The 13,426-nt window shown below is 42.0% G+C and overlaps 1 protein-coding gene across 4 annotated transcripts in view; it reads right to left on the reverse strand.

Annotated features, from left to right (window-relative positions):
* The window catches only part of dapp1 (dual adaptor of phosphotyrosine and 3-phosphoinositides), a 31,129-nt gene that overhangs the window by 10,662 nt on the left and 7,041 nt on the right, over nt 1-13,426 (reverse strand). For 2 of the 4 annotated variants that reach the window (XM_061695428.1, XM_061695426.1), the window contains one exon: nt 11,156-11,243. In XM_061695428.1, the coding sequence (XP_061551412.1) occupies nt 11,156-11,243 (88 nt within the window). Of the gene's footprint in view, nt 1-633; nt 1,100-8,787; nt 8,904-11,155; nt 11,244-13,426 lie in introns of those variants that run through there. The other 2 variants (XM_061695427.1, XM_061695429.1) reach the window with 2 other exon arrangements.

A 13,426-nucleotide genomic window follows, 5' to 3' on the forward strand; every position in this document is an offset into this window, starting at 1 on the left:
GCTTGATCACAGTCATGGGTCTTGCAACAGGATAATGACCCATAACACACAGAAAAACACCCAAGAATGACTAAGAGCAAAACAAAGGACTATTCTGAAGTGGCCTTCGATGAGCCCTGATCTAACTCCTATATCTGTGGAAGGAGCTGAAACATGCCGCCTGGAGAAAGCACCCTTCAAACCTGAGACAACTGGAACAGTTTGCTCACAAAGAGTGGGCCGAAATACCTGCTGAGAGGTGCAGAGGTCTCACTGAAAGTTACAAAAATCGTTTGAAGTGATTCAAAAATGTGCAACAAAAAAAAGGGTACCATCTGTCATTTTTGTCGTGGCCTGTTTCATTAGTTTGTTTTTTAAAATAATTCTGTTGAACCATAATTCAAAATCAATGTCTGATTTTTATTGGTTAATTTCCATTACATTTTTTTAAATTACTCTGTCAGATTCAAGTTATTTCTTTGACCACTGTGGGTTTTTCTTTCATTCACAGAGGGTTACCAACAATTTTATCCATGTGTGTATACAGTTGCAGGTGAAAATGCTCAATCCTGCTTTAATACGTAGACGCAGAGGAGAATGTAGTCTTATCCAACAGCTTTCATGCCATCAACAAATACAAAATTAGTAACTCACTGTTTTGCACTAGTTTTCTTTATTTTGTTTCCACATAATAGACATAAAACACAAAACGATACCACAAGTGGGGAAAAAAAGCTTACTGTACAAAGATGCCTCTGAAAATAGACCCAAAAATGCATGATTGAATGTTCTCTTTGAGTGAGTTTTAAATAAAATGACCGCTGAATCAACATTAACTTACTGCTTAGATGTCCATATTAAAAGGACAAATACTGACCTTTTGAATTAGTGCAATGACATTGGATACCTGCTTTATTGTTGAATGATAGTTTGATGATTTAAGAACTTTCAATTCATAGCAAAGACTCCCATTAGGGCATTTATAATATGTTTTTCCAAATTATGACACTTGGCATAGGCAGTCTAATCAAGGAAGTGTCCTTTCTTCAATTTGGAGCGTTGTCCTTAATGTGCAGTAACGTTTCAATCTCTTCACTCATGGACCTTTCTGTGCCTGTGACTGGAAAAAATTTGAAATCCATTGTAACGTTTAAGGGATAGTGTTTAAAGCAACATGGTTAAAAGGATGTAGGTGAAACATTGCACAAGGGAAAATATTGCAAGACATTTTTAAAATGTTTGTGCTGATCATAGCACAAATGTTCCCTGAGACAATTGAACTTCCATGACTTACTCATGAACTACATACACCCCTTTAACATTTTGTGACCTAACAATCATCAAAAAATGGAAAAGGAGTATGACACATCTGCAAACCTACCAAGACATGGCCATCCCCCTAAACCAGCGTTCGGCAATAAATTAGGCCTCGGGCCAATTCTTTCCTGACCATTCAATTGCAGGCTAAAATAATTTTTTTCATCTGACAAACTCTGCTTTAAAGACCTTATAAATGTTAAATAAATGAGTACGCTAAAGGCTGTTTAAGGATCGGGGAGTGAGGTTTTTCAATGCACATCTGCACAGCCTCGCTTGCTCCCGTTACTCGAGGGGCACGTCTCGCCCGATCGATTACAAAGCAACGTTCAGACAGGCGAGGTCCGTTGGAAGTGACGATGATCTATCCTGCAATTCCCATTCGTTTTCACCACTATTTTTTTTGTATGATTAACGTACATCCCTACTAAACAGTTAAGGCCGGTGCAGCAGCCGTTTTGCAGACATCTGCACTGAACGGCGATGCTGCATTTCGGTCACTTAGGCTGTCGTGTGGGCAAGTCACCCAAACAGTGTATTTCTTCTGACGTCGGTACGTCACATGGGTTACGTAGCTAATCAGGTGCTTAAATACTGTAACAAGGAAGTGAAGTGAGTGCTGTAGCAGCCTTTTTTCCCCCGCCATTGCGCTGGAGTAGCCCGGTTTACTATCGTGTCTTGACAAATGTAAGCTGGCGGGCCAGATATAATTTTTCGGTGGGCCTGTTATAGCCCGTGGGCCGCAAGTTGCCGACCTCTACCCTAAACCACCAGAATGAGTGGGGAAAGCACAGGTCAGAGAAGCAGCCAAGAGGCCCGTCGTCACTCTGGAGGAGCTGCAGAAATCCACAGCTCAGGTGGGAGAATCTGTCCACAGGACAACTAGTAAGTCATCCATGCCACAAATCTGGCTTCATGTAAGAGTTGGCAAGAAGAAAGCCATTGTTGAAAGAAAGGCATAAGATGTCCCGTTTGCAGTTTGCCACAAGCAATGCAGGGGACACTGTAAACATGGGGAAGGTGCTTTAGTCAGTTGAGACCAAAGTTTTAACTTTTGGGCCTTTAATTCAAAGCGCTGTGCGGCGGACAACCAACCCTGCTCATCATCCTGAACACACCATCCCCACTGAAACGTGGCAACATCATCCTGTGGGGATGCTTTTCTACAGCAGGGACAGGGAAGCCGGTCAGAGTTGATGGGAAGACGCAATCCTGGAACGAAAAGCCTGTTGGAGGCTGCAAAAGACTAGAGACTAGGAAGGAAGTTAATCTTCCAGCAAGACAATGACTCTAAATATAAAGCCAGAGCTACAATGGAATTGTTTAGATTTAGATAAAAGAACATTCATGGATGGCCATGTCAAGGTCCAGACCTAAATCTCATTGAGCAGGGGTGTCAAACGTACTGCCCGTGGGCCAGAACCAGCCCGTCGGGCTCCAATCTGGCCCACGGGCATTGTTCTGCCCGTCAGGCAAGTTTTAATTCATTGATACATACATTGTTGTGAAAAGGTATTGGCCCCCTTCTCAAATTCTTATTTTTTTGCATCGTTTCCCCACTTTTAATATTTAAGATCATCAAACAAATAACACACACAAATATCACACAAATACAACCCAAGTGAACTTAAAATGCTGTTTTTAAATGGTGACAAAATGTATTAAGTTAAAAAACCAAAAACAAAAATTCAAAGTTACCTGCCCCTGTGTAAAAAAGTAATTACGCCCTTTGTTAAATCATGAATTAATTGTGGCTAATCACAATGTTTAGTTATTTTTCACTGATCACACCCATGCATGATTACCTCCAAACCACTTCAATCAAGAAATCAAACAGAATCTGTCCCGACAAAGTCAAGTCGGACAAAAGATCTAAAAAAGCTGTGTGGGGGAGAAAAAAAAGACACGATTCAAAGAAATTCCAGAACAATAGAAATAAAGTAATTGGCATCTATCAGTCTGGAAAGGGTTACAAAAGCTATTTCTAAAGGTTTAAGATTCCAGTGAGCCATAGGGACAGCCATTATCCTCACATGGAGAAAACATGCAACAGTAGTGAACCTTCCCAGGAGTGGCCTACAAAGATTACCCCAAGAGAAGAGCAATGACTCATCCAGGAGGCCAAAAAGGAACTCAGGACAACCTCTCAAGAACTGCAGGCCTCCCTTGTCTCAGTTAATGTCAGTGTTGATGACACAACAATAAGGAAGAGAAAATGGCATCCATGGCAGCGTTCCTAGGCGAAAACCACTGCTGACCAAAAAGAACAAAGGCTCTTCCATCAAGAGTTGTTCAGGAGCCACTCCTTTTAGCTGTGTGCTTAAGGTCATTGTCTTTTTTTCAAGGTGAACCTTCGGCCCAGTCTGAGGTTCTGAGCACTCTGGAGAAGGTGTAGTATATTTTAATAGTACTACAATTAGAGTTCCTTTGCAAGGGCCAAATGTTTGGAGATCTGTATTCAAGCCAACCATCTTTTCATTGAAGTTCTACATCAAAGGACTTCCTTCAACCATTTGTATGTTTATTAGGGTTTTCATTCTCCGCCCAGATAGTAACATGTCTTGGGTTCACAACAGGTGTCCCGGTCTGCAAAGAGGATTGTTTTGCATCTTGTAAGATGAGGGAACAGGGTGTGAGCGTAGCTAGAAGGTGAGGCGCCAGCAGGCGGGTGTGATTCCATATATGGTCATGAGGAACGGCCAGCTGCCGGGTGCGGCCAGGGAGGGGCTAATTCCACGCCCAGAGAATTAAACCTTGATAAACCGAGCTCCAGGGGTTTTCGGGGGCTTTTTCGTTGTTCTGGTAATGTAAGCAGCTGTTATGACACTAAGGCTTGTTCAATAAATCGAATTAGCCCAAATGCCAAGTGTCTCAAAGTCTTCATTCATCCCATGCCCGACGGACGTCGGAGTTCTCCCGGGTGACCTCCGAATCGGAACCACAGGCGAAAAAAATCCACCTCAAAGGTTTTCATTAGGCTTTACACGATCAGGATTTTTCGGGCCGATCACCAATCGGCGAGTTTAAAAAAACGATAACCGATCACCGATCCGATCACAAGATGGAGGAATGTGTCCATTTAAATGACCTGTTCATTTACTGTATATACTTGTGTACTTAATTGCTCAAAAAATTATATTTACAATAAATAATGTATCTTTGTTCCTCTATTTATGCCAGTGAGGCATAGTGACAGACAGAACTAATGAATGGTCTTCTATTAGATGGCAGGAAGTAAATACAGTAATTAATGGTATATCATAAAGGTTGGAAATCACTGCTCGCGTCAGATCGTGTATTCTAATCAGTCAGGTCAAACCAACATTACATGACAGAAATAATGGGTGCTAACTTAATGTAATTAAATTATTTTTAATTAAATGACTTCACCCACACCAAACTTTAGAGCATGATTCGACAGAACCGCGGCATGTTTACATCCTACTGTTCGTGCTAGCACTAGCTTGCTAGGCTACAATACGTTTTTTTATTGCCTGCTTGTGAGCCGTATCATGTTAAAAGTACGTGAACATACCTCAAACAAGCCTTAAACGAACGTTCTCTCCTGGCCTGAGCACCAGTGACCACCAACACACGTTTTTCCCTATTTTGTCCTTATAATACAGTCGGCTCGGTCCACTCTTGTTGTCGTCGCCACAGTAATGAGTGTATCCGGTCGCATTTGAGTTGACAAAATAAAGCGCATTTGAGTTGACAAGATAAAGCCCAGTGATCGTAAAAAACGGGATGTGGTGGTATCAGAATACAAGATTTGATTGCAGTAGTCTGACATAGTGCAATCGTGAAAGAGCAAATTTGTCTTGTGGTGTGATCCGGCATTACATGTTGTCTGTCTCCGACGTGTTGTCGGTCCCACACTGCAGACATTTTTTATTTATTAATTTATTTTTTAAAACAACATCATTGGCCGTCAGATATTTACAGTACTAGTCAAAAGACGCGGCAAGGCTAAAAATAAACTAGCTTTTGGATTCAAATATACCGTGCATGCAGCGACGCGGCGTAAATGTCTTTTGCGGATCAGCGAATTATGACATTAAAGCCGATCAGCATAAAATGCTAAATATCGGCCGATACCGATCAGCCCGATAAAATTGGTGTAGTGTAGTTTTCATCCAGGATATTCCTGTACTTGTCCGCATTCATCTTTTCTTCGATTGCAACCAGTCTCCCTGTCCCTGCAGCTGAAAAACACCCCCACAGCATGATGCTGCCACCACAATGCTTCACTTTTGGGACTGCCTGGTTTTCTCCACACATACCACTTAGAATTAAGGCCAACAATTTCTATATTGGTCTAATTAGACCAGAAAATCTTATTTCTCACCATCTTGGAGTCCTTCAGGTGTTTTTTTTAGCAAACTCCATGCGGGCTTTCATGTGTCTTGCACTGAGGAGAGGCTTCCGTCGGGCCACTCTGCCATAAAGCCCCGACTGATGGAGGGCTGCAGTGATGGTTTACTTTCTGGAACTTTCGCCCATCTCCCGACTGCATCTCTGGAGCTCAGCCACAGTGATCTTTGGGTTCTTCTTTACCTCTCTCACCAAGGCTCTTCTCCCCCAATTGCTCAGTTTGGCCGGACGGCCAGGTCTAGGAAGGGCTTCCATTTCAAGATTACGGAGGCCACTGTGCTCTTAGGAACCTTAGGTCCAGCAGATCTTTTTTTGTAACCTTGGCCAGATCTCTGTCTTGCCACAATTCTGTCTCAGAGCTCTTCAGGCCGTTCCTATGACCTCACGATTCTCATTTGCTCTGACATGCACTGTGAGCTGTAAGGTATTCTATAGGTGTGTGGCTTTCCTAATCAAACACAGCTGGACTCCAAGGAAGGTGTAGAACCATCTCAAGGATGATCAGAAGAAATGGACAGCACCCGAGTTAAATATGAGTGTCACAGTAAAGGGTCTGAATACTTATGGCTGTGTGATATTTCAGTTTTTCTTTTTTAATAAATCTGCAAAAATTTCAACAATTACTTTTTTTTTTCTGTCAATATGGGGTGCTGTGTGTACATTAATGAGGAAAAAATGAACTTAAATGATTTAACATGGCTGCAATATAACAAAGAGTGAAAAATTTAAGGGGGGAATCTTTCCGTACCCACTGTGTGGGACAAAAAGTATTTAGTCAGCCACCAATTGTGCAAGTTCTCCCACTTAAAAATATGAGAGAGGCTTGTAATTTTCATCATTGTTATACCTCACCCATGAGAGACAAAATGAGAAAAAAGATCCAGAAAATCACATTGTCTGAATTTTTTTATTTTTTTTAAAGAATTTATTAGTAATTATGGTGGAAAATATGTATTTGATCAATAACAAAAGTTAATCTCAATACTTTAGATAGCCTTTGTTTTCTGTCTTCACAAGTCTTCCCAAGGTTTTCACACACTGTTGCTGGTATTTTGGCCCATTCCTCCATGCAGATCACTAGAGCAGTGATGTTTTGGGGCTGTCGCTGGGCAACACAGACTTTCAACTCCCTCTAAAGATTTTCTATGGAGATGAGATCTGGAGACTGGCAAGGCCACTCCAGGACCTTGAAATGCCACTCCTTCATTGCCCGTGTATTTGAGACCATTGTCATGCTGAAGACCCAGCCACATTTCATCTTCAATGCCCTTGCTGATGGAATGAGGTTTTCACTCAAAATCTCACGATACATGGTACCATTCATTCTTTCTTTTACACAGATCAGTCATCCTGGTCCCTTTTGTAGAAAAACAGCCCCAAAGCATGATGTTTACCATTCCTACTGTGAAGCAGTAGGAATGTTCTTACGATGCAACTCAGCATTCTTTCTCCTCCAAACCGTTTTTACCAAAAAGTTCTATTTTTGTTTCATCCTACAAACTAACATCTGACCATGTGACATTCTCCCAGTCCACTTCTTGATCATCCAAATGCTCTCTAGCAAACTCCAGACAGGCCTGGAAATGTACTGCCTCAAGCAGGGGGACACGTCTGGCACTGCAGGATTTGAGTCCCTGGAGGTGTTGTGTGTTACTGATGGGAGCCTTTGTTACTTTGGTCCGCCTATGTGGTTCTGTGATTTTTTTTCTCATCGTTTTTGTGATAATTTTGACCCCACGGGGTGGGATCTTTATGGAGCCCCAGACCCAGGGAGCTTATCAATGGTCTTGTATGGCTTCCATTTTCTAAGATTTTCTCCACCAGTTGATTTCTTCACACCAAGCTGGTTACCTATTGCAGATTCAGTCTTCCCAGCCATGTGCAAGTCTACAATTTTGTTTCTGGTGTCCTTTGACAGCTCTTTGGTCTTGGCCATAGTGGAGTTTGGAGTGTGACTGTTTGAGGTTGTGGACAGGTGTCTTTTATACTGATGAGTTCAAACAGGTGCCATTAATACAATAATGAGGGGAGGACAGAGGAGCCTCTTAAAGAAGTTAATGGTCTGTGAGAGCCAGAAATCTTACTTGTTTGTATGTGACCAAATACTTTCCCACCATAATTTGCTAATAAATTCTTTAAAAATCAGACAATGTGATTTTCTGGATTTTTTTTCCCCCCTCATTTTGTCTCTCATAGGTGAGGTGATGAAAATTATAGGCCTCTATCATCTTTTTAAGTGGGAGAACTTGCACAATTGGTGGCTGACTAAATACGTTTTTGCCCGACTGTCGTCTATGCTCTCAAGGGAGACAGCAACACTGCCTCCCACACTTTTTTTTTTTTTAAGTTGAAACTGCGTTATGTTTGTCTCAAAAATAAATGCGCGTGCCCGCTGATCCATCAACGCACCTCCAACAATTCACAAGCAAGATTGAATATTTACAAATGATAAGTAATGATAAATGCACACACATTAAAAAACACATGTAAATCGCGGATATATTTGTGAATTTGAAAAACGTGCAAAAACTTTGTCAATTTAGCCAATTTGCTAACCAGTCGTCCACTGTGCTGCCAAGGCTTGTGTTTCTTTTGCAAAAAACAAAACAAAACAAAAAAAACCTTGGAAAAACATCTGAATGTTTTCCAAGACTTGGGAGAATATTCCAGTATATGGACTGATGAGGTGGCACGGTGCGTGACTGGTTAGCACATCTGCCTCACAGTTCTGATGACCGGGGTTCAAATCCTGGTCCCGCCTATGTGGAGTTTGCATGTTCTCCCCGTGCCTGCGTGGGTTTTCTCTGGGTACCTCCCATGTCCCAAAGGCAGGCGTGGTAGGTTGATTGAAAACTCTAAATTGTCCATAGGTGTGAATGTGACCGCGAATGGTTGTTTGTTTGTATGTGCCCTGCGATTGGCTGGCAACCGACCTCTCGCCTGAAGATAGCTGCGATAGGCTGCAGCACGCCCGTGACCCTAGTGAGTATAAGCGGTCCGGAAAATGGATGGATGGACGGACTGATGAGATGAAAGTTGAGCTTTTTGGAAGGTGTGTGTGTCTCGTTACATCTGGCACAAATGTAGCGCAGCATTTCAGATAAAAGAAAATCTTACCAACAGTCAAACATGGTGATGTTAGCGTGATGGTCGTAGGCTGCTTGCTCCTGCAGGACCTGGACAACTTGCTGTGATTTATTGAAACCGTGAATTCTGCTCTTTAACAGAAAATCCTGAAGGAGAATGTTCAGCTATCAGTTTGTCACCTCAAGCTGAAGCACACTTGGGTTCTGCAGCAGGATAATGATCCAAAACACACCAGAAAGTCAACTTCTGAATGGCTTAAGAAAACAAAATGAAGGTTTTGGAGGGGCCTAGTCAAAGTCCAGACTTGAATCCAGGTGAAATGCAGTGGCATGACCTTAAAAAGGCTGTTCATGCTCGAAAACGCTTCATTTTTGCTAAATTCAAACAATTTTGCAAGAAAGAGTGGGCCAAAATATCTCCACAGTGATGTGAAAGACTCATTGCTTGTTATAGAAAACGCTTGATTTCAGTTGTTGCTGCTGAGGATGGCCCAAGCAGTTATTAGGTGTAGGTAGCCATTGCTTTTTCAAAGTGAGTCAGGTAACTTAATAGTTGCTTTTTCCTTAATAAATGAAATCACCATTTAAAAACAGCATTTTAAGTTCACTTGGGTTATATTTGTCTGATATTTACATTTGTTTGATGATCGTAAACATTACATTTGGGAAATGATGCAAAAATGTAAGAATTTGAGAAGGAAGCCGATACTTTTTAACGGGACTGTATGGACTTATTTTGAAACTCATGCTTTTATTTGGACGCAAGCACTGTGGAATCGGAAGTGCTGTGAGTCGTGGAACGTGACACGCACAAAGTTGAAAGAGAAAAGATTGGTGGGGTGCTGCCTTGCCTCCAATCCATATGCAATAAGAGCGTGAGACTTTGTGTGAAGCAATGCCTATATGCAGTATATATCGTATCATGTATTTGTTGAGTAATTTCACGTGCAGGTGTACAGTTAAAAACGAGTTCGTGAAGTTAATTGGGACACGGGTTTATTAAAGCCCGGATAAAAATGGTTGGATTACGTCAGACAAACAAATCATGCGAGTGACTCGCTGTGGCGACAACTCCCAGACAGGAAAAGCTGAAAGTCAGATGTCAGCTACAAGCTAGATGCATGCTAATAGTTTGAGAGGACTTGCTAATTGTTTGTGCCGACTCATGCTAACCACATAATTGTGTTTTAGCTTTTTATGGCAATCTACTTGGGTGACTATTAAATAAGCAGCTAATTTCATTTTGCACTTACTGTGGATTCATCCTTAATAGACATAGCTAATACTTTAATTTTACTTCATTTATTTATTTACACTTTCAATCTGCCTGTATACATTTACGTTGTACAAGGCAGCGGCATAACTGCACTTTCATGCTGAAAAGTGCCCACTTTAGTTTCTAAGGTATGATGTGTCAGTTGAGCCTTTCAAGATGTCCAGATGGATGTGGAAATTTATGTACATTTAAAATGATTTCGAAATAAGTTGTTTATGAAAGGTACAGTTTAAAGAGCTACTGTGATCTGTAAGTTGCAACTGTAAATGAAAACCCCGATTCATAATATTGTTGAGATTACACATTTGAGATCGCACATATGATTTGAAACAGGATTTTCAACAAGATAATAGTCAATAAATGTAAATATTTTCCCAAATGTTGTTGCTATTATGTGCACACAAAAAATGGTAAAACAATTTAATTGTTCATGTTTATAGCGTATAAGGCCACGGATTTACTGGTCTGGCCCACTTGAGATCAAATTGGGGTGAATGGGGCCCGCGAACTAAAATGACTTTGACACCCCAACCATTGAGCATCCGTATCAAGACTTGAAAATTGCTGTTCACAGATGCTCTTCATCCAATCTGGCTGAGTTTAACCTATTTTGCCAAGAAGAATCGCCAAATATTTCAGTGTCTAGATGTGCAAAGCTGGAAGAGACATACTCTTACGACTTCCAGCTGTATTGACGCAGGGGGGCTGAATACAAATACACACCACATTTTTCAGATTTTTACGATATATGCTAAAATGGAAAAAAACTGTATCTTTCAGTTCCACTTTCCAATTATCTGCTACTTTGTGTTGTCGGTCACATACAATCTCAATAAAAAAAAAAAACTTTAGGGTTGTGGTTGTAAGGTGGCAAAATGTGGGGGAAATAAGGGTATGAATACTTTTTCAATGTACTGTATGTTGCAACTTCCCCTACAATTGACGCTCAGAAAATGCAGTAGGATTTTTTCATCTGTATTGGTCTGAGAACTGCACCGGTATATAGTATTGACTACTACTATAGTAGTAGTCAAACTACTACTATATTCAAGTAGTTTGACTTAGTTTAAATGTGACTCTTCCTAACAGCACTGTGTGCAACATGAAGTGTAGAAAAGCTTACCAATTTCCATCTGAGAATCTTGATCCACTCATCTGCTTCCACACCAGTCTTTGCACAGAGATAAAATGTTCTCTCTGGAAACACCAGACTGTGGAGGCAATATATATTTGGTTTGAGTACAGGAAGGTCATAATTTTCAACATTGTAATTTTGCAAGAATTTTGGAACAACAGTATGACAACATGTCCATAGCACATAGTTGGGGAGTTCCTTTGTTCACATCTACAGGTCATAATTTCCATCCATTGGGCCTAATTCACTAATAGATGCCTAGAAATGTTCTTACTCTCCTCTCATTTACAAGTTGAGCCTATACGCAAAATCACCAACACATTCATGACACATGCTTACTGGCCGATTTCCTTTGCACCACCGTGTGTATGTTAATGAATCAGAATCCATTCAAAATGACAGGTTGCGCCTGGGACATTTCAATTTTCATAAACTGTGCTCCTATTTCCCTATAAAAGGGCATCCGTTTGACACATCTCAGCCAATGCGCAAAGGTTGAGCGTTGCGAGACGTGGCCCTAAAACGTACTTATATCTTGCTAAACACAGAAACTGACAACATATAATAATGATGTTAATCATTTATTTTTCATTATTTCCAAAGGTAAATTGGAGAATGCTGTAGACAAAACATAGACAAAACATGCATAGAAAAAATAAAAGACGAGCCGACGACTTGAACACCTACTACAGATTTGAAAATAACATTTTCACACATCTTCAAACAACAAAAGATCAACAAAGCGGCAGGCCCAGACCTTATGTCCCCATCCTGCCTCAACGTCTTTGCGGACCAGCTCGCCCCAGTCTTCATACAGATCTTCAATAGCTCTCTGGAACTGTGCAAGGTACCATCCTGTTTCCATCATCATCCCAGTCCCCAAGAAACCTGCAATCTCGGGTCTGAATGACTACAGGCTTGTCGCCCAGAAATCTGTGGTCAGGAAGTCCTTTGAACTCCTCCTGCTGGACCACTTCAAGAGCGTCACAGGTCCCCTGCTGGATCCCTGGCAGTTTGCGTACCGAGCAAACAGGTCTGCGGATGACTCAGTCAACATGGGACTGCAGTTCATCCTAGAACACCTTGACGGAGCGGGGACCTATGCGAGGATCCTGTTCGTGGACTTCATCTCTGCGTTCAACCCCATCATCCCCGAACTCCTATCCTCCAAGCTTCTCCAGCTCAGCGTGTAAGTGGATTTACAGCTTCCTGACGGGCAGGACACAGCAGATTAGGCAGCACCTCATTTACACGCACAACCAGCACCGGGGCGCCCCAAGGTTGTGTCCTCTCTCCGCTGCACTTCTCTCTCTACACACACGAAAGACTGCGCCCCAACGCACCCGGCTGTCAAACTCCTGAAGTTTGCAGACCACACCACACTCATCAAAGACAGTGACGAGTCTGCGTATCGACAGGAAGTGGAGCGGCTGGAGCTGTGGTGCGGCTGACAAAACCTGGAGCTGGACATGCTCAAGACTGTGGAGATGATCGTGGACCTCAGGAGGCATCCTTTGCCACAGCTGCCCTTCACGCTGTCCGACTGCCCTGTGCCAACCGTCGAGACCTTCAAGTTCCTGGGAATTACAGTCTCTCAGGACATGAAGTGGGAGATCAATATCAACTCCATCCTCAAAACAGAGGATGAACTTCCTACAGCTTCTGAGGAAGCACAGCCTGCCACAGGAGCTATTGAGGCAGTTCAACACAGCAGTCATCGAATCAGAACTGTGTTCTTCCATCAGAGTCTGGTTTGGTGTTGCTACAAAAAAGGAAAAACTCCGACTGCAACGGACAATCAAAACTGCTGAAAAGATTGTTGGTACCCCCCTACCCACCCTTGAGGAATTGCTAGTTGCCAGAACTAAGACGAGGGCATGCAAAATCATCTTGGACCTTCCACATCCTGGTCACAACCTCTTCCAGCTCCTTCCCTCAGGTAAGCACTACCGAACAATGCAAACAGTTAACTTACAATTCCATTGCAACATGCTGCCAATTTATTTGTCTTGAGTTTGTTGTCACATCTCTCTCGGGCCAATTATACATTACTCATGAACTCACTGTAGTAGTCTCGGCACGCTGTACTATTTGCATATGTTGTTGACCAATACTGCTACTCATGTGCCTGAGTAGCATCTGCAACAATTGCACAATCGACATTGTCCCAGATTATTGCACTACTTGTCACTTTAAACTGCATACATTTCTTGAACTCTCTGTGACCTTTGCACATTGGTCATTGCACCAGACTATTGT

The sequence above is a fragment of the Phycodurus eques genome, chromosome 14 (genome assembly GCF_024500275.1).
Source record: "Phycodurus eques isolate BA_2022a chromosome 14, UOR_Pequ_1.1, whole genome shotgun sequence".
In the NCBI taxonomy this organism is placed as follows: Eukaryota; Metazoa; Chordata; class Actinopteri; order Syngnathiformes; family Syngnathidae; genus Phycodurus; species Phycodurus eques.